General features: G+C 50.0%; 1 protein-coding gene across 4 annotated transcripts in view; it reads left to right on the top strand.

Annotated features, from left to right (window-relative positions):
• Window positions 1–24105, top strand: part of HIP1 (huntingtin interacting protein 1) — an 80145-nt gene extending 56040 nt beyond the window's left edge. For all 4 annotated transcript variants that reach the window (XM_082201371.1, XM_082201368.1, XM_082201369.1 and 1 more), the window contains exons 5-31: window positions 585–665; window positions 2766–2842; window positions 3192–3253; window positions 4320–4460; window positions 5476–5533; window positions 5838–5913; window positions 6118–6252; window positions 9190–9287; window positions 9562–9634; window positions 10463–10646; window positions 12021–12109; window positions 13028–13144; window positions 13260–13361; window positions 13615–13809; window positions 13971–14118; window positions 14906–14992; window positions 15260–15367; window positions 15470–15606; window positions 16351–16461; window positions 16698–16756; window positions 17194–17287; window positions 18694–18794; window positions 18954–19059; window positions 19859–19982; window positions 20765–20826; window positions 20931–21042; window positions 21655–24105. In XM_082201371.1, the coding sequence (XP_082057497.1) occupies window positions 585–665; window positions 2766–2842; window positions 3192–3253; window positions 4320–4460; window positions 5476–5533; window positions 5838–5913; window positions 6118–6252; window positions 9190–9287; window positions 9562–9634; window positions 10463–10646; window positions 12021–12109; window positions 13028–13144; window positions 13260–13361; window positions 13615–13809; window positions 13971–14118; window positions 14906–14992; window positions 15260–15367; window positions 15470–15606; window positions 16351–16461; window positions 16698–16756; window positions 17194–17287; window positions 18694–18794; window positions 18954–19059; window positions 19859–19982; window positions 20765–20826; window positions 20931–21042; window positions 21655–21674 (2757 nt within the window). In that variant the 3' untranslated portion in view covers window positions 21675–24105. The remainder of the gene's footprint in view (window positions 1–584; window positions 666–2765; window positions 2843–3191; window positions 3254–4319; window positions 4461–5475; window positions 5534–5837; window positions 5914–6117; window positions 6253–9189; window positions 9288–9561; window positions 9635–10462; window positions 10647–12020; window positions 12110–13027; window positions 13145–13259; window positions 13362–13614; window positions 13810–13970; window positions 14119–14905; window positions 14993–15259; window positions 15368–15469; window positions 15607–16350; window positions 16462–16697; window positions 16757–17193; window positions 17288–18693; window positions 18795–18953; window positions 19060–19858; window positions 19983–20764; window positions 20827–20930; window positions 21043–21654) is intronic.
• The last annotated feature ends 3466 nt before the right edge of the window (window positions 24106–27571 follow it).

Below are 27571 nucleotides of genomic sequence, written 5' to 3'. Positions count from 1 at the left end.
TTCAAACAAAACGCCCGGCCCGCCAGGCCACGCTGGGAAACGTAGTTTGCGCACCCCGCGCGGGCGCGTAGCCCAAGGGCGAGGGGACTACGGATCCCGGCAGCCCCCATGCCGGGGACAGAGGGGGAGAGGCCGGGTGCAGGGATGGAGGGACGGGTGGGCGAGCGAGTGAGTGAGTGGTAGCCGCCAAGCCTTGGCCGAAAGCCAGGAAGGGCCTCCCCGGAGGAGGAGGAGGAGGAGGGAGGCGCAGAGCGGGAGGGAGGAGGGAACCCCAGGGGTCATCTAGTGACGGCGCCCCAATCGAAAATTTGACTTTTTTAAAAAAAATCTTTCAATTTTTTTAATTTTTCCCGCGGCACACCAGGCAACATCTCGCGGCATACTAGTGTGCCGCGGAACAGTGGTTGGGAAACACTGAACTAGAGATACTGGACTTGGGGCATGCTTCCTGCATGCCAAGCAGATGCTCTGTCAGTGTCCTTGTAAAAGCTCCCAGTGGAAAATGCTTATTTATTCCCAGGAGGGAGAGAGCTCCTCCTGCCAGCCCTGGCCCTCACTCTCTCCTGCCCCCTTCTCCCCCTTAGGGCCACCTGAGCGAGGGCTACGGGCAGCTGTGCAGCATCTACCTCAAACTGCTGAGAACCAAGATGGAGTTCCACACAAAAGTAAGTGGGGCTGTTTGCCTCTTCCAGTCGTCTGCAAAGCACTCTGGGTACCCAAGGGATCTCTGGCTGGGCAGAGGAACAAAAAGGCCAGAGGCGGCAGCAGCAGCCTCCCTCGGGGATGCAGGATTTAGCCCCACCTGGGAACTGGATGCCATCACTGACAGGGCGTTGTGGGTCTGAATTCTCATGCAGGTGGGACAACCTGAATTGTCTTGTGGATCTGTGGATCACTCCTTTTAAAATTGACTTGGCAGCTCAGTTGAGTGGAGCATGGTGCTGATAATCAAGGTTACAGGTTCGATCCCTGTATGGGACAGCTGCATATTCCTGCATTGCAGGGGGTAGGACTAGATGATCCTCAGGGTCCCTTCCTATGAATGATAGCACTGGAACAGAGTAGGCTGCTTATACATAGGCCAACCACCCGTCCATCTAGCTCAGTATTGCCCCAGCTGACAGGCAGTGGCTCTGCTGGGCTTCAGGCATCAGACCCTCTCAGCCCTTCGTGGAGATGTTGCTGGGGAGAGACCCTGGGACCTTCTGCATGAAAGGGAGATGCTCTACCAATGAGCTACAGCCTTCTCCTGATTTATGGGACCCTGGATTGGACATGCCAGAGGGAAGGGCCATCTGGACTTCCCTCTCCACCCACTACAGTACTTCGGGGTGTGCCTGCTTTGCACTGTGGATGCCTCCACCTGACTCTGGCCTTTCCCTCCCTTGTGCTTTAACACGGCCAAAGAATCTGGGAAGGGAAAAGATGGAAGACAGTTTTTGTGCCCTGCTTTTATTCATCAGCAGCCACTCCTTACTGTTTCCTGCCCTTTCCTGACTGGGAAGCGGGAACTTTGGGAACCACCCAGAGAACTACAGGGCAGTATAGCTATGCAGAAGAGAGCCAGAGTGGTGTAGTGGTTAGAATGCTGCCCTAGGACCAGGGACAGACCAGGGTTCAAATCCCTCACTCGGCCAGTCACTGTCTCTCAGCTTAAGCAACCTCACAGGGTTGATGTGAGGATGAAATGGAGGAGGGGGAGAATCATGTGCACCACCTTGAGCTCCTTGGAGAAAAAGGTGGGATATGAAATAAATAAATAAATAAATAAATAAATAAGAGGTCTGCAAATTCCTCTTGGCATATGATGGGTCAGGCTAGGTGGCCTCAAGCAGACAGGCAGGATGGCAGCATGTACCTGGGTGTACTCTCTCTCTCTCTCTCTCTCTCTCTCTCTCTCTCTCACACACACACACACACAAACACACAAGTGTATGCAAATTGCTCCCTGGGGACAAACAGCCCGAGCTTGCTTCCTCCCTGCCTGCCTGCCTGCCTGCCTGCGCCCTTCCTTGGCTCCCAGAACGTTCCTTTGCAAGCCTCCCTTCCCGCGTTGTGATTGGCTCAAGACAGGCCCATTTGTCTCGCCTGCATCCCGTTTGGGGAGTGGAGCTGGCAGCAGGTATTTATAGAATGGAATCTGGCTGACTGGACCAGGAAGCTTGGCTCAGAACCAGAGTCCTGAGGCAAGCAGGCAGGCGGGAAGGCCTTTGCTTCTGCAGGCCAAGCATGGTCCCCTCTGGTGGCCAGAGGGTGCTTGTGAAAAGGAACAGTGACGAACGAGGTGGGGCAGGGGATTGCCACTGCTTCTGAAGTGTGGCCAGGCTTCGCCACTGTGGCCAGGATTAGCCCAGCCCATTCTTCAGAGATCCTGTGGCCACATTCCAGGGCTGGTTTCACATCCTCTGTTCACTTTCTCCTTTCTCAGCTGGGGTTTATGATGCAGCTCGCTGTGGTTAAAGGGATGGATGTATTTCCCCTGGGCCCACCCTTCCCTGTTCTTCAAAAGGGGTCTCAGAAGAGGCCATGTATTATTCTGGGGGAGCAGAGGGAGAGAAGTTCAAAATCACCTGCCCAGATGATGGAAGGGAAGCTGCTGAGGGCCATCGCTGGCTGCAGTCCCACTTCTCTTCCCACTGGGCACTGCCACTCCAGGGAGCTGGAGAGGCAAAAGCGCTGGAAGGGGGTCTGGCAGGAGGAGCCCACTTCATTGGACCTGCCTTGAGCCACAGCTTTGGCCTGACTTTCTGTCTCCCCTCATACAGAACCCCAGGTTCCCAGGAAACCTCCAGATGTCAGACAGGCAGCTTGACGAGACGGGCGAGAATGACGTGAATAACTTGTAAGTGCTGCTTGGCAGGGGGTCGGGGTGGGCATTGGTGGCGGCTGCTTTTCCTTTCTGGGATCAGGGCAATGATGGTAGGCAAGAGGGTGGGCTGCCTGTTTGGTGGTGGCCCCAGGTAGGTGGGTGGGTGAGTGGTGGGGGCAGTTTTCTTTCAGGCTCACAGGTTGAGGCTCTGTCAAGTCTCTTGGCTCCCCTGCTGCAGATCTCCCTCTGCTATATGAAGCCATGAGCTGCTTCTGGGACTTCACAAAGTTTCTGAGATGGTCCTGTGGCAGGTAAAAGACCACAGCCTCCACATTCTCAGTGTTGCAGCATCCTCCATTCAGTCTCTCTCTTTCTCACTCAGTTTCCAACTCACTGTGGAGATGTTCGATTACCTGGAGTGTGAACTGAACCTATTTCAGACAGGTAAGGTTTCACAGTTCAAAGCATGCTAGGTACCTCTGCAAGGCACAATTCAGGGAGGTGTGGTTAATTCGTTGGCCATTTGCCCCACTCTTTATGGATGGCAAGCATGTTTTCCCTTCCCTTCGGAAGAAATCGTTGTTCCTTGGGGCAGAGGGTGTTCCTGGACCCCCAGAAGGTATCTCCCCTTGCAAACAAAACAAAAACACCACACACACAAAAGGGAGTTTCAGTTTCAGACTAGAGAGAAGGTTGCAGAATGGAGGAGAGCTCATCTTCCCCTTGAGGGGCACATGCGTTCCAGCATGTGCTTATCTCTTTTTGTTTCCCTTCTGCTGAGTCCTGCGCTGACCTGGTGCAGATTTCCCTCTCTTTCCTATGTATGCACCATTCTTCCGCTTCCTTCTGGAATTGTCTACTCCCTGCAAATTCAGCATTATTTGCAGGAAAAGGGCAATTCAGGTCCACATATCTAAGAAAGCGTGCCAGGAAACAGGGGCGGGGGATTTGAAGTGAGACTGTGAAATAACCCAGGTTCAGCTTCTCTTCATTTTAAAACACACAAACAGAGTGGATGAAATTAGCCAGATGCCTGCAGAGCACTAGGTGCCCAGACACACGTTCGCCCACAAAAAATGAAAAAGACAGCAGCTTTTGCGATGAAGAAGCCTTGGGTGAAAGGAGGATTGGGAAGAGGGACAGCTCAGGATTCCTGGCTAGGCTAGCCATGGGACAGATGGGTTGTATCTCTTAGAAGAGACATGAGGGTCCTCCTGAACAAAGTGGAGGAGAAGGCTGTGCAGACAGTGCTTCATTTTTAACCAATCTCATTTTTGGGAAGTCTCCTCTTGGATACTGTTGGGCTTCCTTAACCATTCTCCACTTTCACTGGCATATGCTGCATTTGATACCCACTGTGGTGCCACTTTTGAGTCTGGGGTTGCCTCCCTTGTTAGTTGGCCAGCTCTTCTAGGGCACAATCTTTAGAAATGGCCCCTCTTTGTTGTGACTGGAACATGCACAGTACTTATCCAACCCTTTCTGCTTTCCTGTGCTCCTTCCCTTCCAGTCTTCAGCTCCTTGGACATGTCTCGCTCTGTGTCGGTCACGGCTTCCGGGCAGTGCCGCTTGGCCCCACTAATCCAGGTCATCCTTGACTGCAGCCACCTCTACGACTACACAGTCAAACTCCTCTTCAAGCTCCACTCCTGTGAGTACAAATCTGACTGCCCCCTTGGGGGCTTGGATTCCCTTCCCCCACCTCTCTCATTCATTGTGCTCCAGTTATCACAGCAATGATAGTTGGGGTGGCTGAGACATCCTGCACCTCGCTCCCTGCTGGAAGGATTGTAGGCATGTAGGAAGCTGTCTTATATGGAGTAAGACCAATGGTCCAGCTAGCTCAGTATTGTCTACACTGACCGGCAGCAGTTCTCCAGGGCTTCAGGCAGGGAGCCTTTTTCCCAGCCCTCCCTTGAGATGCCATTGAGGATTGAACCTACAGACAATGCAGGTGCTCTCCCACTGAGCTGCAGCCCTTCTCCGTCTTTGATGTCAGAACAGCTGCAAACAGAGTCCTGCTTAATGTTGTAGCAGTTTATAGTGTTTAACTTTTCCTAAATGCCAAGAGTGCTTTACAGATACCTTGGCAGTTCTTTACTATTTCACGGTCAGTTCGGCCGATATAACTATTTCCATATTGGAGCAGGGAGAAAGAGGCTTGCATAAGGGCACTTAGTTAAGATCTTGGCCATTGTGATATGCCAGTACCCTGGAATGTGCAAGGTAGAGTAGACAATGATGCTTCTGAGCATGTGCAGAGTACCCTTCCCTCATCACCAAATATTAAACCAGCTTCCACACCTCAGGTTAGGAGCTCAGGGAGGCTTACAAGGCTGTGACCAAGCACTTCTGTCCCTTAACAGTTTCTGGAGGTACATCATTGCTTTGCCCAACCTGACAGAATCATAGAATTGCAGAGTTGGAAGGGACCCTTCCAATGCAGGAATGCGCAGTTGTTCTATACAAGGAGCATAGCGCCTGAGGGAGCAGGTGTTGCATGTGTGCCTTAGCAGGGCTGACTGCTTGGCTGGTTATTTTGCTGGTGTGTGCATATCTATCTGTCTGTCTCTCCACCCCCACAAACATCACCATCCCCGAAGGCATCGGTTGCATAATCCAGGTTTTCCCTGATCTCACTCCCTTTCTCTGCATCTCTTCTCCAGGTCTCCCAGCTGACACACTCCAAGGCCACAGGGACCGTTTCCTGGAGCAGTTCAAAAAGTAAGTGTGTGGATGGCTCAGTTCCTGGCTGAGAGCTGGTAACAACTCAGAATTTCACATTTATTTGTTGAGAAGATTTTAAAACCGTTAGATCAAAGAGCTCTCCAAGCGGTGTACAAATGCGAAAATCCACAAACCAATTTTAAAAAATCAATATACAAATGCAATCATAGTTAAAAACACAGATAGGGCCAATAAAGCTTTGCTTCACACTTGAGGCTGGCAGACTTCCCACCTGGACTGTCCAGAGGCCCACTCAGGATGTGTTCATGGACTTGACTGCCTTTGCTCTTGTACTCTGCAGGCTGAAGGATCTGTTCTATCGCTCCAGCAACCTTCAGTACTTCAAGCGGCTTATTCAGATCCCACAGCTGCCTGAGGTAAGACCCTTGTGGGCCTTCAACAAATGCCACCCACAGGTTCCCTTGTACTAGCACTTAAGTGGAGGGGCTGCTACTGCTGTGCCTTTTGAACTCCCAAGGTGGAAGATGTGCAGGGCAGGATTGCTCCACCCTGTGTCGTGTTTCTCTACTCAGTGTTGCAGTTCTCAGGTTTCCCAGCTTCATCCTTCTTTCCATCACCAGAATCCACCCAACTTCCTGCGGGCCTCGGCGCTCTCCGAGCACATCAGCCCTGTGGTTGTCATCCCAGTGGAAGCCTCATCCCCCGACAGTGAGCCCATCATGGACCTTGTGGAGATGGAAACGTCTTCTCAGAAGGTGAGTGGAGGGGCAGAGCTCCTCAAGTGATAATCTGGTCCTGGCCCACAAGAGGAGGGGAGGGCAGCAGTGTTCTGCTTTCAGGGAATATCTCTCTATACACCACTCCACAGGCTACTGTTCTGCAGAACATTAGTTCAATTAATTTCAACTAAACAAACTCTTCACCAGTTTCCAGCCTTGTTGTGTTCTCCTGGACAAGCCTGCTCATACAGTCAGCAGAGCCCAATGCAAAAGGACTTATTCATGCAGCGAGACCGTAGTGCGAACAAAGATGAAAAAATAGAGAACCCCTTTTAGAATTTTGTGTGGGAAGGAAAATGAATGAATTTGAGACATTTGGGTCTGAAGATTGGGGAAATATTGCTTAGCACAAGGAAGAACAGCTGGCTGAAAGATGGAAAATCGGAAGTCCTTTATCTTCTCCTTTTCTTCTCCTATTCCTATTTTCCTCCTTTTCTCTCTCAGTAGGAGGCCTCATTAGCTAAAGTGGTGCTTCAGGTTAAGAACAGTTTCAGGTTAAGAATGGACCTCTGGAACGAATTAAGTACTTAACCTGAGGTACCACTGTACAGTTGGAATAAAAACAGCATCCTAGGCAATAAATTCATTTTAATGGCTGAAATTCTACCTAACAGGGAGTTTCATCCCCCCCATATCTCCAACTCTTTCTTAACCTATTTCCCCAATTTAATATTATTTTCATATAGGTTGAGATTTCTTACTGTCAGCCAAATTCCCAAATATCTAACTTTTTTACCTATTTACAAACCAGACATCCTTTCTAAAAAAAATTTTAAAAATTGACTGCTCGTCCATGTTTTTGACCAACATTTTGGTTTTATCTGAATTTACTTTAAAACCCACCAGTTCTCCAAATCTTTTAATTTCTTCTAATGCTTTGGGAATGCTCTCCAAAGTGTCAACAACACATCATCAACAAATGCCCTTGATTTTTTAAGCTCTACGTCCCACCTCAATACTTTTAATTTCCCTATTTCTCCTTATATTCTGAAGCAATATTTCTAATGCCATAAACAACAGTGGAGATGGGGACAGCCTTGTCTTGTTCCTTTTTCTATTGGGCATTTGTCTGGAATAATATTATTTATTAATATATTTATGGGTTGATCAGTATAGATTGCTTTAATTCTTGCTAGGAAAGAGTTACCGTATTTTCCGCCCTATAGGACGCACTTTTCCCCCTCCAAAAATGAAGGGGAAATCTGGGTGCGTCCTATGGGGCGAATGCAGGCTTTCGCTGAAGCCTGGAGAGCGAGAGGGGTCGGGGCACACCGACCCCTCTTGCTCTCCAGGCTTCAGGAAGCTATCCGCAAGCCTTGGGAGCCCGCGGGAGTTCCCGCCAGGCTCCCAAAGCTTGCGGATAGCAGCCTGTTCTGGGGTCGGGGGAAGCTCAGGCTTCCCCCAGCCCCGCGCCTGGGGGGGGGAATATTTTTTTTTTCTTTATTCCCCCCCCCCCCAAAAAAACTAGGTGCACTCTATGGGCCGGTGCGCCCTATAGGGCGAAAAATGCGGTACCTATTTCCATTTTCTCTAAAACCTTGATCACGATTGAACATGAAATGTTATTGAAGGCTTTCTCCACCTCTAGAAATATTAGCGCAGCCTCTTTTTCATTTCTTACTTCCAAATACTCTGTTAAATTAATTACATTTCTTATATTGTCCTTCGTTTGTCAACCTGGTTAAAACCCAGCTTGGTCTCTGTGGGCTGACTCAGTTAGTGTCCTTTTCAGTCTATTAGCTAAAATTGTAGGAAATAGCTTATAATCATAGTTCAGAAATGAAAAGGGTCTGTAATTTTTAGTCTTTGTTAAGTCATTATCTTGTTTGGGGTTCAAGGTAATGAATGCATCCTTCCATGACGCTAGGATTACTCCAGTCACTAAAATTCTATTCATGGTGTCCTTAAGTGGTTCTATAAGTGCATCCTGGAACTTTTTATAATAAATTGCAGTAAATCCATCTGGCCCCGATGCTTTACCCATCTTCATTCTGTTTATAGCCATTTGCAATTCCGATATCGATTTGGGTGCATTCAGACTTTGCCAGTTTTCCTTAGATACTCAGGATATGCTACAGTCCATTTTCTCAAAGTCCTCTTCCTCACAACGGTATATTGAAGTATAAAATTTGTCAAATGCTTTCCTTATCTCTTTTGAGATAGTCAGATGCTTATCCTCATCTACAATATTATTTACTGTCTCATTCTTTTCTTCTTTAAGTGGTCATGCTAGCAGTTTACCAGGTTTATTAGCAAATTCATTTTTTTCTGTTTCATTTATTTAATTTTCAGCTCAATCTCTTTATTAACTAACATCAAAAATTGTGCTTGCTGGAGTTTAATTGCTTGAGATATATCTTTATCCTTTGGTTTTGCGATTAACTCCTTCTCCTTCTTCAATAAGGCGCCTGATATCTCCTGCTTCTTTTTTCTCCTTTCCCTTTTATGAAAAGCACCTTGCTGAATTAAAAAAACCTCTCATCGCTGCCTTGCTGGCATCCCACACTACATTTAAACCTCTTTCTTCACTTAGGTTGAGGTCAAAAAATTCTTGTAGGGAGCAAAGGGCTAACAGGGATTTCACGGCTGCTGGCTGATCCACTAGCTGAGAACCTTTTAGCTCTCATGCCACTGGCTGGTGGCTCCCAGCTAAATACCTGAGCAGTGGGAGGAGCAAGCACAAGCTCAGGACACAAGCTGAAGTCTCCCAGGTGTTTCCCTTCCCTTTCGCTCCAGTCTTTTCCTTCAGCAAGCAGCCTCTGCTCTGACAATATAGGAGAGAGGAAGGTCAGAACATTGTTAAAGCTGCATCCTTTCAATATTGCAATTATTGCCGCCTTCTAAGGACCATAGCAAAGACCCTCCCTGCTCTTGCATGGAGCTAACAGCCTCCAACTCTTCTTCCTCTTTCAGAGTCTCTTTGACAATAAGTTTGATGACCTCTTTGGCAGTTCATTCAGCAATGATCCATTCAACTTTAACAGCCAGAATGGGATGACCAAGGATGACAAGTGAGTGAGGGTCCTTCTCTGAATGCACTTCCTTCCTTTGTTAGAGGCTTTCATCGTCATTGCACTGCTTTAATTGCATCCAAGGTACACTGTGTTTGTGTGTTAATGGCTTAGATGATCAGTCTGGGGGTTTGGTGGGTCATGGAATGCCCCCCTCTTTTCTCGATTTGAGCCTGCTCCCATGGTCCTGAGTGAGGGGCTTTTTTAAATTGATGCTATCTGTCCTCCTGACAGATTGGAAACACAACACCAACCTATCTCTCCCTTTCCCCAGGGACCGGCTAATTGAGCAGCTGCACAGGGAAATCAGCACCCTCAAGGATGAGCTGAAGAACTTCAAGGCCGAGGTGAATGAAATGTCCCCATCGCTGTTGGCAACGCATGAAAGGTGCCTTTCAGACTGGCACCTATCTCTGGGGCAGAGCTCAGCTCTCAGGAAGGGAGGTTTGTGGGGCAAAACAGGAGAATCCCAGAAGGTGGGGTAGGACAATGGCGCGCACACAGCCTCCGCCGCTTTTAATATCAAGGCAGAAGTTGTAAAGGGTTTCACAAGTCCAAAATGCTGCATCAGCTAGACCTGGGGAAATGACGTCTCTTTTTGCAGACACAAGAGCAACCCGGAGCCAAGCTCCATGTGGCCACCACTACCTCTTTCAGTTCCTGCCTCTCTTCTCTGTCTCTTGTTTGGGTTACCTCAAATAATGGACAGACAAATCTGCTAAATGTAACTGGGAACAGAGGCAAAACAGCATGCTGTTTGATGGTAGGGAGTGGCAGGGAGTGTCCATCCATCAGCAAGTGTTTGGGGGGGAGCGATCAACAGTCCAGGCTACTGGACTGTGAAGACAGCACTTACAGCTCACTGCCCAAGACCAAGAAACAGATGTGTTGTTGGGGGTTGTAGCCATTTAACATTGTAAACACACACATGTGTGTACACACACACCTCAGCTGATCACAATTATAGGGAGGCATTTTCTGAATGTGGAGGTGTCCCAAACTCAGGCGTGCCCCTTCCGTCTGACGTGCAGTCCTTGTTTAATTTGTTTTGGGGGTGCTCTGTGACCTGCTTCACTTGGCCTCCCCAGCCAAGACTGTGTACCCTCTCCTGACCCCCCACAAATCTTGTCAGCGGGTCCCCTAATCCCCTCCCCTCTCCATTGTGGGCCCTGCAGAGCCACCGCCTGGTGCAGCAACTGAAGGGGCGCATCAACGAGCTGGAGGCGGAGCTGGCAGAGCAGCAGCACCTGAAGCAGCAGGCCCTGGACGAGAGCGACTTCCTGCGCACAGAGCTGGACGAGTTGAAAAAGCGGCACGAGGACACGGAGAAAGCCCAGCGCAGCCTCACAGAGATAGAGAGTGAGCAGGCAGAGGGCTCAATGGCAGCCCCAGCACCAAGTCTCCCATCTGGGGCAGTGGGGGTTGGTACACCGGGGCATAGCCCTCCCGCTGAAAATGTCAAGCAGTTTCTTTATTTGAAAAAGTCCTGAAAATCTCAAAACCACACACATGCTGAACTTAAAGAGACGTTTATGTCAGTCTCCTGTTCTCTGGTCAGTCAGCAATCAGCCAATCCTCACCCAAAAGTTTAACTATGGCAACAAAAAGTCCCTCCCGTGTGTCTCTTAAGTCAGAGGTTTTCAACCTTTTTGAGTCCACGGCTCCCTTGACCAACAACATTCTTCCTGCGACATCCCTGTTGGGCTCAGGAGCCCAGTTATGTCACCCCTTGCCTGCAATACTGGCAGCCTCTCACCCTTTTTCGAACACCTTCCCTTGGAGAGTGTTCCCTCAGCTGCCTCTCCCCTCTCATTGGAAGTCTTCTGGGCAGCCACTGCTGCCCCTGGTCTCTGAGCTGCCCCCCCCCTCCGCCTCCAAAGAGAGGTGCCTCCTCACACTGCCCCACAGGGGCCTGTGACTTGTCTGTCCACTCCCAACAGCAAGAGCTGGTGGACTGGCTGGGCTCCCTTGTCTGCTTGCTTGCTTACTCTGAGGCCGCCTCATCTCCTGGCAACCAGCACCTCCTGACCAGCCCCAGAGGCACCATTCTAGATGGCCGGAAAGTCAACCCTAGTAGGAAAGCGCTCACTCCATTTGTTGCTATGAGGCCTGTCCAGCACAGTCACTATAGCAGATATGGAAGGACTGCTTCAAAAACAGCCCTGCTAGCCTAGAGGAACCATACATTCTTTCTGAGCATGTTCAGAGTTATTTTCCTGAAGGCCAAAGGACCAACAGGGAGTGTTTCCTGCTTTAAGGAGCTTTTTTTTTTCTTTCCCTTTTTGGATTTGTATTGTTTCCTTATTTCCTAAATAAGTTCTGTACAAGTCCTATTGTCATGAAAACAGCAAGAATTGCAGCCCTACCAAGTCAAAATGTTACCAGCTGCCACTGGGCAGATGGGTGGCAACTTGATTGCCCGTTTGCTTTGCTTCGGATCCTGAAGGCTCAGGGTGGATAGCAACTTGCAAGCGCAAACACATGGGTGATTAAAATGAGCAAGAATTAACACACCACAAGTCAATTAAAACTATGTCTTCATAACAGCCGTGAAAGAATATGTCGGTACACTTAGCCTAGCTAACCTGGGTTCCAGTTTCTGTCTGTAACAGTTCGAAACTTGTATGAAACTCAAGTGGGCTAATAACATAAGAAATGGATCCCTTCCTGCAAAAATACATGGCTAATTCACCCTAGCCACCAAGTCACCGCCCTTGTCTGTTTCTGCTACAGGGAAAGCACAAGCTACAGAGCAGCGATACACAAAGCTGAAGGAAAAGTACAGCGAGCTGGTGCAGAACCACGCAGACCTCCTGCGCAAGGTAACCCTGCATTGTTCTTCCTTCACTTCTTGGTACTAGAGAGTTGAGGGGTGTCACTTCCTCTGATTTCATGCAACAAGATGGGATTGCATCTGCTGAAGCACCCTAATGATGGCCCTGTTAAGCCAGTTAAGATTCAGTAGCTGTGAACCACTGCCTTCCTTTTGTTAGGATTTCCACACCCTTTCTGGGTCAACTATCTATGCATTTGCTTAGATTTCCATTTACAGCTTTTATCATTTCTCTTTAGCACTACCTAGGAAACCAGTAACTAGGGAGGGAGAGAGACAGAGAGCACACTTTGGTATGTTTCTGCGTTGCACTGAACAAAATTCAGAGTTTTACCTGGAATTAGAAAAGAAATTGATGAATCAAAAGTCAGTCAGTGGCTGAGGAGCCAAGTCAGTAGCGGAGCCCTCTCAGCAAAGATGGAGACTGTGCCCGGGGGGGGGGGTTGCTGCAGTGTGCTTCCGCTGCATGACTTGGAGGAAGGGGGCAAGGAAAATTCACTGGTGCCACTGAAGATGGGAGGAGGGACAGTTTGTCAGTGTTTGTAAAAAGCAAAAAAAGAAGGAAAGGGTTCTGACCTCCCTTTGTCTCCTCAGTCTCCTTGCCGGCACAAAAAGAGTCCACGAGAATATCCTTGCAGAGTTTTATTCTTAAGTCTTTGTGCAAAACACGACTGAATAACTATACACACCAGCACTAACCAACCAACCCAAACACCAGCCTCAGCAACAAATGAACATTTCTCACTTATATATACAACTTGGTGCAGACCGCTGAGTCATGCTGACCCAGCTTTATTCGCATTAAAGAAACAGCGGCCATTTTAGCCGTGACACAGTTATGCCCATGAACCCAAGTGGCTGAATCCGCTTCCTTCTCTTCCTTTGCCTCCCTCTTCCTGTTCCTTAGAATGCAGAAGTGACCAAGCAGGTGACAGTGGCCAGGCAGGTCCAAGGTGACGTGGAGAGGGATAAGAAAGAGCTGGAGGACGCCTTCCAGCGGCTGAGTGAGCAGGCCCAGCGGAAGGTGAGCAGGGGGTGGGGGGGAGCTTCAGCTGAGGGAGAAGAGAAAGGGGGTTCAGAATGTATGTTGGAGAAACCTGACGGGAAAGGGCACAAACATTCTTCTTCTCTTTCCGCAGACTCAGGAGCAGGTGGAAGTCTTGGAAGCATTGAGGAGGGAGCTCATTGTCAGCAAACAGGAACTCCAGACCCTCCGAAGCACCATTGAGTCCAGTGCACAGGTGAGACTCTCCAGCCTGGCCTCTTCCTCAGAGGCCTGGCGGAAGTTGTGTGTGTCCACACACACACACACGTCTTCTGTATGACTTCTCCTCGCTTTGCCATAATGGCACAAGGAACACCAGCTGTTGGGGCTGCAGCCACCACAAGCTGGGGACGGAGAAGGTTCCTGCAGGACTGGTGCAGTTCAGGCAAAGTTGAGAAGCCCTCACCTCTCCTTTTTTTTTTTTTTTTTTTTGTCTTCCTGCTGGCTAGGCCGAAACAGCGCACAGCACTCAGCTGGCCAGCCTGCAGCTGGAGACAGCCACCCTCAATGAGACTGTGGCCCAGCGTGACCAGCAGCTGACTGATTTGCAGGCCGAAGTGCAGCAGCTGAAGGCCACCCTGCAGAGAGAGAAGGAGGACAGTGGCAAAGCAGTAGAGGAGCTACGGAGCTCTCTGGAGGAAAGGGTAAGAGGTGGCTTGGAGGTGAGATGGTGGTGATTAGCCAGGAACAGCCCAAGAGGCTCTTTGTGTGGTAGGGGTTCATGGAGGACCACCCCAAGCTCTTCTTCCGCTGCTCCACGAGTAGGCCAAGAGCAGAGGTCTAGCCTCTCTTCCTTTGCCCTCAGGAGAGCAACACGCAGGCCCTCCAGCAGCAGCTCCTGGACAAGCAGTTTGCCCTCCTGCAGTGCGCCACGAGGGAGGCTGAGCAGATGGTGCAGGATGCTCTGAACCGAATCGAAGACCCCACACATGTCAGCTGCACGAGCTCCGCAGGTCAGCCAAGCAGGCCTGGGGCCCCTCACCCCCCCTCCTTCAGCAGAGATTTCTGTGGCCAGAGCCCACTTGCAACCAAAGCATGCTTCTGACCCTCATGCTTCCAGGGGACACCTTAGACTTGCTCAGCAACTTGCAACCGTGGGCAGTTCCTGCTGAAGTTGGATAAACCACGGCTTCAGTTACCAGTGGGAGAATAATTTCTAGTCACTCTGCACCTCCCTTCAATCAGTCAGACATTAAACTATAGAACTTCCTCCTATGGGAGGCAGTGATGGCCACCAGTTTAGATTACTTTAAAAGATGATTAGACAAATTCAAGGAGGAGGAGGAGAGGGCCATTGATGGCTATTAGGCATGATGACTATGATCTGCCAGCCCAGTTGGAGGCAGTGATTCCTCTGAATACCAGGTGCTGGAAACCACAAGAGTGGTTGCTTTTGTGCTCAAATCCTCCTTGTGAGTTTCCCAACAGAAGCATCTTGTTGGCCACTGTGAGAATAGGATGCTGGACTAGATGGGCCCACTTTGGTCTTACCCAGCAGACTCTTCTTAAGTTCTTAATCTATTTCTTTTTGTGGGGGGGGGGGAGGGAATAATAATTTAAAGGCAGGCTATAAACTAAAATGAATTCTTAAAAGGCTGAAAAGGAGAAGCCCAGGCCAAGGAGGAAGTCAAGACAACCCTCATTGCTGGGTTGTACATAATCAGCTTTTAAGGCCTTCTTCCAGTTGCACTTCCTAGTAGGGTTGTACTCAATGCTTCCTTTATTTTGTGTGCTGTGTAGATTACCTTCTATCCAGGACCTCTGCGGCATCCGAGTGTGTAGAGCGGCTGCAGGAGGCATGCACCCAGTACCTCTCCAACCAGTCAGGTAAGAAACTTGGAGCTGTTTCCAGCTGCCCAGGCAACATGCCCCGTGTAGGACAAGCAGCATGGAAGTGGGACACCCTGAGAGTCACCCCCCTCATGTCAGCAGCTGCACCCATTTGTCAGTGCCATTTTCTTTTCCACTCTGCTTTGGAAAAGTAAAAGTGGGCATTGTGGCAGAAGCACTTGGCGGTATTTCTCTTAGAAGATCTCAATGAGCCTGGGAGGATCACCTGTGCTTGGTCTCATGTGTTCTCTTCTCCCTTCCTAGATGTGAGCAGCTTGTTGTCACACGTGGCTCTCTTTGGCCACCTGGTTGGCGACACCATCATCCAGGCAAGCGCCACTTCACACATGGCCCCCATGGAGGCTGCAGACAGTGAGTACCTGCCTCTGGCCAGGAAAAGGGTAGGATAGAAACAGGTGCCTTCCTAGGTCATGCAGGGCCTGAGTGGAGCCTTTTCCCTTTGCATGTTTCCAGTGCTGTTGGAAGCCTGCAGGCAGTGTGGCAGTGAGGCCTTGTGCTACTTGGGCACCCTGAAGGACAAAGCCTCTTTGGAGAGTGCCAACTGCGCAGCCGTCAGGAACTGTCTTGGGCGGATCACTGCCATTGGAGAGGTGAGTTGCTGTATGGTTTGGGGAGGGCAAAAGGTTTGTTTGTTTGTTTGTTTGTTTGTTGCATTTGTAATCCCACCTTTTTGTCAAGGTGTGGTTCTCTCCCTTATCCTCACAACAACCTATGAGTTGGATTAGGCTGGGAGACTGACTTACCCCCAACATCACCCATTGAGCTTTGTGGCCAAGCAGGGATTTGAACCCTGGTCTCCCAGGTTCTAGCCCCAACACTCTTAAGCACTACAGCACATTGGCTGCCATTGGTTGGGGTTGCAAGCCCAGAGTGGATCTCCTCCAATGAACCTTTTCCTGCATTGCATGGGGTTGAACTAGTTGACCCTTGGGGTCCCTTCCAACTCTGCTCAGTGAGTCCATGTTGCTGGCTCCTCCCAAAGTATAGAACCAGGATAGTGGTGGGGAACCTCTACCCCACAGGCCTCAGTAGGCCTGTCAGACCTCCTCATTTGTCCAGGCCAAGCCACACCCATCTGCCCACATTGTGCAGGGCAGGGAAAGATGCTGCTGGCCTCAAAAGGGGATTGCAGGGATCAACTGACCACCCACACAGGCAAAAGCAGTTCATGTGATGCCGCTGGTACCAGGCGACAGAATGCAGTTGACAGAGACAAATGGAAGGATCCTGTTCCCTACACCTAGTGAGCTCCTCTGAAGATGAAGTTGATATGAGGTAGTGGGGGATACAAGAGAAGGCAGCAACTTTGTAGGTCACCCTCTGCTCTGTTGCAGGACCTGCGCCCCAAGGGCCTGGACATCAAGCAGGAGGAACTCGGGGATTTGGTGGACAAGGAGATGGCAGCCACAGCAGCAGCAATTGAGATGGCAGCTTCCAGAATTGAGGTGAGATGAGAGAGAGGAGGATCGGCTTCCTGTTTGCCCAGTGGGATTCCTTCAAAAAGAAGGAGGAGTAATGTTTTCTTTTTCAGGGCAGGAGATTAGATTTCAGTTCCAGTTCCGTGCCATGCTAGGGGTGGCTGGTTCTCAGCTTTGCTGTATAAGTGACAGTGGGCTAACGCTGTTCATCCTGTAGCTCTGACACCCACCCCATTCTCTCCCCACCACCCTTGTCAACACAGGAGATGCTGAGCAAGTCACGGGCAGGAGACACTGGAGCCAAGCTTGAGGTCAACGAGAGGTTGGTATGGAAGCCTGGCACCAGCTGCCTTTCCCTCCTCCCTGTCTGGATTTTTTTCTGGGCACCATTGGCACACCTCTTCCTCCCCACCCCACTCCGACACACCGTTTTCAGGACAGCATGCTTTAGAGCAGCCGTGGCCAAGCTGGCACCTTCCAGCTGTTTTGGACTACAACTCCCATCAGCCCCAGCCACTACAGCTACCTGGTGGCACCAGGTTGGCGAAGGCTGTCTGTCCTCAAAAGAAAGGGTTAGTCTGCTATCATCTCGGAGCCAGAGAAGGGTGCCTGCTCATTCCTTGACTGCTGTGCTTCCTCTACCTGGCAAGTGGTTTTTGCTCAACAATGTGGGGAGGGGGCCTCTGGGACTTTTACCGTGGAGCCCATATGCTATGGATGTAAGCAGACACTGCACAGCCAATCCTTTGTGATTTGCAGGATTCTGGGCTCCTGCACAGGCTTAATGCAGGCCATCCAGGTTCTGGTCAAGGCTTCCAAGGACCTCCAGCGGGAGATTGTGGAGAGTGGAAGGGTGAGTCAGCAGTGCCAGCATTGCAAGCTGGGAATGTGGGCTTCTCACTCAGCATGCCTTCTTGCCACTGCTGTGCCCCAGATGCTGTCAGTCTGTGGTGTTGTTTACATAAAACATACTCCTCTCCTTGATTAAAGGTGGGGCAGGAAAGTGCCATTGTTCCAGTGTGCTCCTGAGTTGTTGAAGGGGTGTGTTGTGTTCATGCTAATAGCACTCCAATCCCTTGGGCAGCTGGATGGACGATGATAAAATGAGATGGCTTTCTGGGACCTAGCTGCAGCCTCTCGCTGTCTTACGTGCCTCTCTTCCAAGTGTTATAGGGGCCTAGGAGACAGATGGATTTTTAGCTCTTAAATAGGATGCTGGAATGGTGGGTGATAGGGGACCCCCACAGGGGTTCTGTTTTCTCATTGCTATCAATGTATGTGGAGTTAACAAAGGAGTATGAGAATCGGCCCACATGAACACAATTCATACTACTGGGCGAGTTAAACTAATTTGCTTTATTTAGAGAACTGTGTTGTAATTATTAGATCAAGCCTCTCAAAGCAGTATACATAAAATTTTGAAAACACCAGTCTTTCAAAGGTGCAATGCTGGATAAATAGGGTTGCATAGCAAAAAAACAGAACAAAAACTCAGATGAAATGGGACAGGTGTGGCAAGTGGAGCATAGCTGGGCATCCCATGGTCACTCTTACACAGGGTTCATGCAGCTCCCACCTTGCCAATGAAACAGTTTTTTGACATCAGTCAGGGTGCAGGTCCAGATGCTACATCACTTGGTAACTCGTTAGAAGGAGAGTTCATAACTCACATATATTCTTGCCTGTTCATTCTGAGGGAATGTTTGTGTCCAGAGTTCCCTTTGGGATCAAGATACCCTTTGCAGAGCCTTTTACCTAACCTCAGAACATAGGCAAGAGAGAGAGGAGGGAGGGAGAAGAGTAAAACAGAAAGTGGGTTGTTTGTTCTCCAGTGAACACCACCAGGTTCTGGAAAATCTAAAGGTGGTCTGTAAGGTGGCTCTTACCTCTCTGCGCACCCCAGGAAAGGCTGTGGCTTAGTGGTGGAGCACCTGATTTGCATGCACAAGATCCTGAGTTCACATGCAGAGTGGAAAAGACTCCCTGCCTGGAAGCCCTGGCTAGCCAAAGGCTGGTAAGGGCAGGCAATACTGAGCAAGGTGCACCAAGGGTTAACCTGGTATAAGGCAGCTGCCACTCCACTTTCAGGCTGAAGCTCACAGCCATGAAAGCTAGAAGGCTGTGAATGGAGTGCGTTGCTCTGACCTCTGTGGCCCTGTGGTGGGTGCAGAGCTTCTGGTGGCAATTGAGAGAGACAGAATGAACTCCTCCTTCAGCTATTCCTGGCAATGCTTAGATCTCACTCCTCTTCTCATCTAGGGAGCAGCATCCCCCAAGGAGTTTTACGCCAGAAATTCCCGGTGGACGGAGGGGCTGATTTCTGCCTCCAAGGCTGTCGGCTGGGGAGCAACTGTGCTGGTGTAAGTGTTTGGGGGAGAAAAGGCAGCAGACATCCCTGGGGTTACTTCATAGCCTGCTGTTGGCCTGCGAGCTAGGCAGTGCTGCGATGAGGGGCTGCAGCTTGTAGCCCTGGGGTGTGAGGGGTGGCACTCTAACATCCCTTTCGCATCTTTCCCTAGAGATGCTGCTGACCTCGTGGTTCAAGGCAAGGGGAAGTTTGAGGAGCTCATGGTCTGCTCGCATGAAATTGCAGCAAGCACAGCCCAACTAGTTGCTGCTTCAAAGGTAGGGACTGCCTTGTGATACCTCCTTAGAACCATAGCATTGGAAGAGGTCCAAAGGGTCATCTAGTCCAACCCCCTGCTGCAGGAATGTTGAGCTGAGTGCCTGAGCAAGTGGCCAACAGCCAGTCATACAAGGAATGAATAAGCTTAATAGGCTTTCCTGGGCAGTCAGGATGCCAACAGCCGTTTGACTGGCAGTGTCCTGCTCCATTTGCCACCAGCACTTTCTCATCTGCTGTCAGTGGCAAAGCAACTGAGCCAGTAGGATCCATTTGTGACCTGGTGATGTTTCCTCATCAAAATGATCCATGGCTTCCTTCCAGCTTAAGTACAGCTGCAGCTGGAACCCCATCACAAATCAGTTGTTAAAGCTTCCCACTTTGGGTTCTCCTCCTGCATAGACAATCATCCAAAGGCTTTTCTGGAAAACCCAGTTTAATGTCTCAGGATCCCACTTCCAAAAGAGTTTCTAAAAGTTTGATCTGTGAAGTAGGGAGAATAAACTAATAAGGGGCTTTGGATGGGCAAGAGTGCATTTCATGAGTGTTTTGCTCCTGGGGATATAGTCTAGGACCACCCGCGGTGCCTGGTGTTTGAGCTTTTCTTCTAGGGTGGCATTAGAGTGGCACTGGGGGCCTTTGCTTGCTCTCTTCCCAACCAGCAGGGGATCTTCCCTTTCCTTTTTGTAACATCTGGAGCAGCACGTTGCAGATCACTTGCTTTGTCCACCACATGTGGCACGTAGAATCCTTTTCTCCCACCTGCAAAGAAGCCACTGATTCTCATCTTTGATCCACCAGGTGAAAGCAGATAAAGACAGCGCAAACCTCAGCAAGCTCCAGACTGCCTCCCGGGGAGTCAACCAGGCGACAGCCAGGGTGGTGGCTACCACCAAGTCAGGAATGTCACAAATTCAGGAGACAGGTCAGTTTCTGAATCTGAAGTTGGAGGTCCCTTTTCCCTCCTGTTGTTGTTGTTTAGTTGTGTCCGATTCTTCGTGACCCCATGGACCAGAGCACACCAGGCACTCCTGTCTTCCACTGCCTCCCGCAGTTTGGTCAAACTCATGCTGGCAGCTTCGAGAACACTGTCCAACCATCTCATCCTCTGTCGTCCCCTTCTCCTTGTGCCCTCAATCTTCCCAACATCAGGGTCTTTTCCAGGGAGTCTTCTCTTCTCATGAGGTGGCCAAAGTATTGGAGCCTCAGCTTCAGGATCTGTCCTTCCAGTGAGCACTCAGGGTTGATTTCCCTAAGAATGGAGAGGTTTGATCTTCTTGCAGTCCATGGGACTCTCTAGAGTCTCCTCCAGCACCACAATTCAAAAGCATCAATTCTTCGGCGATCAGCCTTCTTTATGGTCCAGTTCTCACTTCCATACATAACTGGGAAAACCATAGCTTTAACTATACGGACCTTTGTCGGCAAGGTGATGTCTCTGCTTTTTAAGATGCTGTCTAGGTAGGCACCTCCTGTAGGCACCTGTTTCTCCAAGGCAGAGGGGTAGCAGTCTCTGTTTTTCATTCAGTTCAGTTACAGCCTTTCTCTTACTTTTTTGACTTATTCATCTGGCTGCTTGAGTCCCACAGGAAGCACAGCTGGGCTCACCAGCTGCCAGGCAGTTCTCAGCACAATGTGGGAAGGGATGAGTCCTGCACTTCCATGCTTCCATTAATGAGAGTAAACTTATGTGTTCTCCCCCTGCAGACAGCATGGACTTCTCCGCCATAACGCTAACACAGATCAAGCGTCAAGAAATGGATTCCCAGGTATTTGGGAGAGGGAGGGAGAAAAGAGAGTAAAAGAATGCCAGGCAGAGCAGAAGGGAGAGGCATTGCAGCCTGACTCCAGAAGTCTTTCTCCTCCCTCCTAGGTGCGAGTCCTGGAGCTGGAGAACCAGTTGCAGAAGGAACGCCAGCGCCTGGGAGAGCTGCGGAAGAAGCACTACGAACTGGCAGGGGTGGCTGAGGGCTGGGATGAGAATGGTGAGTCTGATGGCCTGTTGGCTTCTATGTTGGCCTTTGGGCCACAACAGGTTCTGGGCATGCTGGCCTAGCCACAATTCTCCCAACTTGGGCCTGTAGCCTCCTTCCTGCTAAGACACGGAGGACCAGCAAAGGGAAAGGAACCACAGTTGAAGGCCCTTTCATCTCAATTCCCAACACCTTGAGTTAGTGCTGCAACCACTGAAAGGGCAAAATTACATTTGTGGAGCACCCATGCCAAAAATAATAATAATCTTGGGTCAAGGAAAGCCTTACCTTATAGCAGTGGTAAGGAAATAGCCCACCCTCCTCTGATAGGCCACATTTGGAAGGTAAGCGGAGCTGCCTACCTGTCAATCACCTGCCACCAGCTGTCAAACATCAAAGGAAGAAACGGAAGCATGCTCTTGAGTGAGCTCCCAATTATTTTGTTGTTCCTTCCTTTGCAACCCCAGCTGGAGCCATAGCTGAGGTTTGAATCCAAACTGTGCTTGAAAGATTTATTCCAAAAGCAGGTTAGTTATGGGTTGTATTCACACATATACACCAATACCTTGACTTCCCTAGTTGCCTATACCTGACAAAGAGCGTGCTCTCTCTCTCTCTCTCCAGGTGCTAATCTAGCCCCCTGAGGAGACAGCTGGAGAAGAGGCACCATCCATTGGTGCAGCTCCTTCCGAACACGAATTATAAACTCCTTTGGAACATACCGCAAAGCCTGTGCTCACCACGAAGACATTCCTCTCTCTCTTGGGCCAGCCAGGGTGCCCTGCTGGTCAAGAAGATAGTAGCAGCCATGGCAGAGGGGGCACAGGGAGAGGAGGTGAGGAGCCTCCCCAGCACCATAGCAGCAACAGTAGCAGCATCCATATGCACTGCCTGCCATAGCCCACAAAGCCCACACTGGCCTCATGGGCATTGTTCTAGCTTTGCAGCCTCTCTGCAAAAGTCGTACTCCATCTCTCTCTCCTCCACCACCTTCAGTTCACTTCCTTATTTGCACAACCTCCGAACTGCCAGCCTTGGCCTTCGACCCACACCAGGGCCCGTGGTGACATCTCTCTGCTCATGCTGCTTCTCTTTGTCTGCCACCTCTTGTCCTCAGAACCAAGAAGGTGGCAGGACCTGCTGAAACTGTAGTGTGTGTGTGTGTGTGTGTGTGTGTGTGTGTGTGTGTACACTTGACCACCCTGTGATGACAGGGTTGGAGGGCCTTCAGTACAAACAGACCATGGTGCCCATAGAAGGGATGGATTAGGTCCATCCCAGAGGTGGGTGGCAGCCATCTTCTCACAGGCCATCCCGTAACAGGCAGGAAACACTTCTTGGCCTCACAGCCCCTCTCTCCTCTGGCTCCGCTGCCCGCTCCAACAAAGCAGGCCTTTCTGCTGCTTGAGAGCAGCCCACTGTGTGTTGAGCCAGCAATAAACAGCTGAGAATCTCGGAGCGGGAAGAGCTGACGAGGGTCTGATGGGGCCAGAGCAGCTGCTTTCATGTTGGGCTCTGTGAGGGACTCCACCTGCTCATACGTAGACCTGGCCAGTTGCCCTTTTCTCACACGGAGTCCATTAGCACAACCCATCAGCCCTCCCTGGACCGAACGGAGTCTGAAATAGCCAGCAACGCAAGGCAATGTGGATCCTGTTGTAGACTTGGCTTCTGCCCCACCCAACTGATGCTGCCTTCCATGACTGGCTGCCTCAGGCACCTTGTGATCACTGTGAGTCATTAGCCATACAGCAGTGGAAACATCTGGGCAGCAACACTGCACTGTCCTCGTTCATGATAGAGGAGTAGGTTTGCGCTCTCTCTCGCTCTCTCTCTCTCACACACACACACACACATACACACAAGCATGGATACACCTGTACACCCTAGATTAAAACCTGCCACTGGGGGCAATCCAATGTGTGCCTGCTCCTCGCTCCAGCTGGGGCAATCACTCGGAAGAAGAGAACCTCCCTGCTGCATCGGGTGGGACTGCCCTGTGCCTGGTATTTGCCAGCAGGCCAACCTGTTTCAACCTGAGGGCAGGAGGGTTCAAGCTACAATCCAAACAAAGGTGACCATCATGTAACATTCTTCCTGGGTCATCTGAAAAGGCCCCAAGGGCTGCCAAAGAGTCTGGGAACTTTGGAAGCTCTAACAATGGAGTGGGTAGTTGGACTGGGCCCAGGATCAGCCTTTGACAAGGCAAAACAGGGAAATTTGTGAGTCTGACTTGTGGCGCTGTGTCCCACAGTATCCCTGGGCCCGTTCCAGACTCTCCTCCTTGCCCTCAAGTCACTCAAGATTAGTCTGTCTTTCGCACACTGCCATTGGGGTGCAGGGGCTGGAGGGACCCACAGAGGAGCCAGGGTTTCTTGCTCTCCACGTTGGGAGTTACTCCGACTTGCCTACCCCTCTCCAGTTCTTCTGAAGAAGTCGTTGCTTAGACCAACAGCCTCTCCAAGTGGTGCCTGTTAATGCCCCCAGCCTTCCTGCCATCTGGGTGGCAGCAGCCCAAGAACCAAATAGCCCTCTCTTCCCACCGCCAGCTTGAATGAGGCCACTCAGCTGCCTGTCTCTGTCTCCAAAGCAGCAGGAACAGCCTTGCTGCCACAGCACATGATAGGAGAAGGGGCTCCATATGGCACTGAACTACCCTTACGCAACCCCTTCTGCCCTCCGTCCCCTCCCCCCCAACTACCTCAGGTTTTCAGGCTGATGGGCCACCCATGTTGGGGACAAAACAGAAGAAGACTGCCTGCCAGGGTGATGTCTTGAGCCTGGCAGAAAGGCCATTTTGTCTCACTAGTAAAGTGACTTCCTCAGTGCTCGCTCTTTCTCCTCTATTTTTTAAACGTTTCCTAAATTGGGGTGAGGGGTGTCAAACAAAAACTTCCATTAGAGCAGTTTCCCTTAAGTGACTAAAATCACTCACCACAGGTCTGGGGCCAGGTTACCAGTTGACCCAGGTGCCAGCTCTCTTTTTAATTATTATATTAAATACAAGATTCCCCCCCCCTTTGTATGATATGTTGAATGTGTGTTTTCAATTTTTAAATAAATATTTCAACCCGGTTCTGTTGGCTTTGTAGTTTGTAAGAGGGAGATCCAGGATTCACAGTGTTCCCTTTGGCAGACTTACTTTTCCAGCTTACTCTGTATGTGATCAGGTGAACCCAACAATCTAGCCAGACCAACACCCAAAGTAGAGTTGGTTGACCTATAGCAGCCTTCCTCAACCCAGTGGCCTCCAGCTTGGGGCTGATGAGAGTTGCAGTTCAAAATAATATGTGGGGTGCTGGGTTGGGCTAAAGGCAGAGAGAGAGAGAGTAGCATGCTGACCGTCCTCCTGCCTTTGGGGTCAGAATAACACAAAAATATGCATGTCTGACATTGTGGAAGGCTAGAATTTAACAATGGCCCCCTTAGGCCATGACACAGAGCGAAGGGTAGTGGTTAGGGAGAACAGGGCCAGAGCTTTTGGAATGACTCAATATGAAGTATATAGAGCTGATAGAAGCTGCATTGAGCTCAAGGATTAAGCATCCTTGATCCCAGCTTTCAACACCCTGATAACCCCTTGAGGCACTTCGTATCACCACATTCATTCCTGCACCTTTGTCCACACCATTGTTCATTGTTTGTTTTAAACATTTATACCCTGCTTTCTTCCTCCACAAGCGAGTTGCTCAAAGCAGCTTGCAGAGTGCCGGCTGGGTTGGGTCTCAGTGAAATTCACTCATTGGATCTTTTCTTCTAGCCCAGCCTTCTGGTACTTAATTTCTTATGAAAGTCCCAGCTGTCAAATGTAGAAGAGCTTCTGACACCCTTCAGGAGTTCTGTTCAGTAAACCCTGTGCTATAATGGCCCTTGGCCTTTTGTACAACAGTCCTCATTGGGGTGTCTCACCTGAGCAAATGAAAAATGCTGTTTTATTTCTGTAAGGCGCTGCTTAAGGAGCAAGGACCTGATTTCCCTACCCTGGGCAATTGTACTTAAAACCTTTGTTTTTACTCTGCACTTCAGTGGAAAAGGCAACCAAATCCTTTGGGAAAGGACTGAACCTCATTAGCAGACCATCCACTTTTGCATGCAGAAGCTCCCAGTTTCAATTCCCAGCATTTTCCAAACTGCTGCCACTCAGTGAATACTAAGGTTGATAGATCTATGCCCTGACTTGATAGGAGATAGCTTCCTAAAGTGACGTACAAAGATAAATAATAATAGAAGCCTCATGCTACAAGTCATAATCTAAAAGACCTTAAAGGAAAAAGGAGGAAAAAACAGCAAACTGGCACTAGTTCTTATTGGTTACAGAGTTCTCATTACAGTGGTACCTTGGGTTAAGTACTTCGTTCCGGAGGTCCGTTCTTAACCTGAAACTGTTCTTAACCTGAAGCACCACTTTAGCTAATGGAGCCTCCAGCTGCCGCCGTGCCGCCAGAGCACAATTTCTGTTCTCATCCTGAAGCAAAGTTCTTAACCCGAGGTACTATTTCTGGGTTAGCAGAGTCTGTAGCCTGAAGCGTATGTAATCTGAGGTTCCACTGTAGAACCAAGTGTGATGGAAACTTATGGTAAAATCTGGGTGCGAGGCTGCTCTGCCACCCAGCTCGTCGGACTAAGTCCGCGGGTCCCTGCGGAGGAAAATGAGCTCAGCCGGAGACAGGAGCAAACTGCAGAAGATCCAAGTTTATTGTGCAACAGGTTCAAGGCGAGATTGAACAGCGAGAAAGGGGTGACATGAACTTTTGAAACTTCCCTCCATGTCCCAGAATACAGTGCAGAATACATCCCAGTTACATCATGAATACATTAAGAAGAGGTTGGGTTACACAGGATTAACATATGGAGGAGGGAGGGGGGAATATGCAGAGCTGGAGATATGCGCAGATAAGCACATCCTGAGTACTGGTGATGAGAAGACAATGGTCCATGTATGCATAGCCTGCCACCTGGCATTGCCCGGAGGCAGTGGCAGCGTGGGGGTGCAGGGGGGGCCGGCCGCACTGGGCGCAACATCTGGGGGTTAGGGTTAGGGGGCGCAAATCCACGGGTTAGGGGGCGCAAATTACTTGCCTTGCCCCGGGTGCTGACAACCCACACTACGCCACTCCACTGCCCAGAGAAAAGGTTTGGCAGAGTGATTTGACAGGATTAGGGTCTTGACACCTTGCTTGAGGGATTATGGAGGACAGGGGAGGTGTCATGGAGTCCTAGAGAAATTGAGCAAATTGGCATGTTGATTTTCTATGAATTTTATAGATTTTAGTCCCTTTTGACATTGACAATTGGAAATAAATGGATATATTGTAGCGAAGAAGAAGGTGAAGAAGACATGCCCCCCCCTTCCGTATCAAAACCATTGTGGAAGAAAAGGAGCTGAGAGTTGTTGGTCTGCTTGAACCGGTGCAGCATCTCTGCTTCCCATCTAGCCTCATTGGATGGTTGCACCCCAGTGATGGTTGATAATGGGTGCCATGCCAGAGGGTAGTGATGATTTATATATAGCCAAAGAAGTACCCCATATTTAACCCTCTTCTTTTAAAAGGGTAAAAAATAGATCTATTTTCAAGCTGTGTTTTGCTGCGTCTGGAGAGCTCCCCTTCACAGAACTAGTTTTTCCTGAAGAGGAAGGATAATCCTTAAACTGGTTTAAGGCTGCAATCCAATATACATGGTTACTGGGCCACATCAGAGTAGGCTGCTCTAACAAGAGGTGGAGGACGTAGGTGGGGAGCTCAGGTGTTGCTGGACTCCTGCTCCCATCAACCTTTGCCATTGGCAATGTTGGCTAGGGCCGATGGCGGCTGGGAGTCTTGTAGCAACATCCTAAAAGCGCCATGTTGACTACTCATGGCTGAGGTGCAGGACAGGTGCTGAGTCTACCAGCACTGCCTTTCCCCTCCTTGGATCTTAACCCAGGGCAGCTGATCGGAGGATTTTAATTTACTTAGTCCTACTCCGAGTGGACCCACTGAAATGAATATCATAATCATTGGTGAATTCATTCCAACGGGCAGCCCACTGGGAGGACTTGCTTGGCTGCAGCCTCAGAACCTCCAAGCGCCACCGCAGTCTACCTCCGTGAGGGGATTGTTGCCCCCGTGTGCGTTGTTTTTCTTACTGATACGTGTTAGTAATTTATTTCTATTACTGTTTCTACTTTATTCTTATTTATTCGCGTAATTCGTGCTTTTTGTTTCCCCCCTTTTGTGACTGTAACCAGTCACAAACATCTCCTCAGCTCCTTCTGTGGCCAGACATTTTCTATGACCTGTTAGCCGGGCTCCTCTTGGCCAATTCGGGGACACTTGCGAGGGAGACCATTTTGAATCCCCGCCTGCCCAGGGGTCAACCCAGGCTGGGGAGAGCGAGCGACTCAGATTCACCTCAGCGCTTCAGGCGCCCCGCCCCACTTTCCTTCCTTCCCGCCTTTCTTCCCTCCCCTCCGCCTCGCAGAAAGAGGCCTCTCGTTCTCTCCAGGCCACGCCCATTCCCTCCCTCCTCCCCCGTGCCGACGAGATCCACGGAACACGCC

Source organism: Podarcis vaucheri, assembly GCF_965113315.1.
Source record: "Podarcis vaucheri genome assembly, chromosome: 15".
Classification (NCBI taxonomy): Eukaryota; Metazoa; Chordata; class Lepidosauria; order Squamata; family Lacertidae; genus Podarcis; species Podarcis vaucheri.
This window is presented reverse-complemented; position numbering and strand designations above follow the sequence as displayed.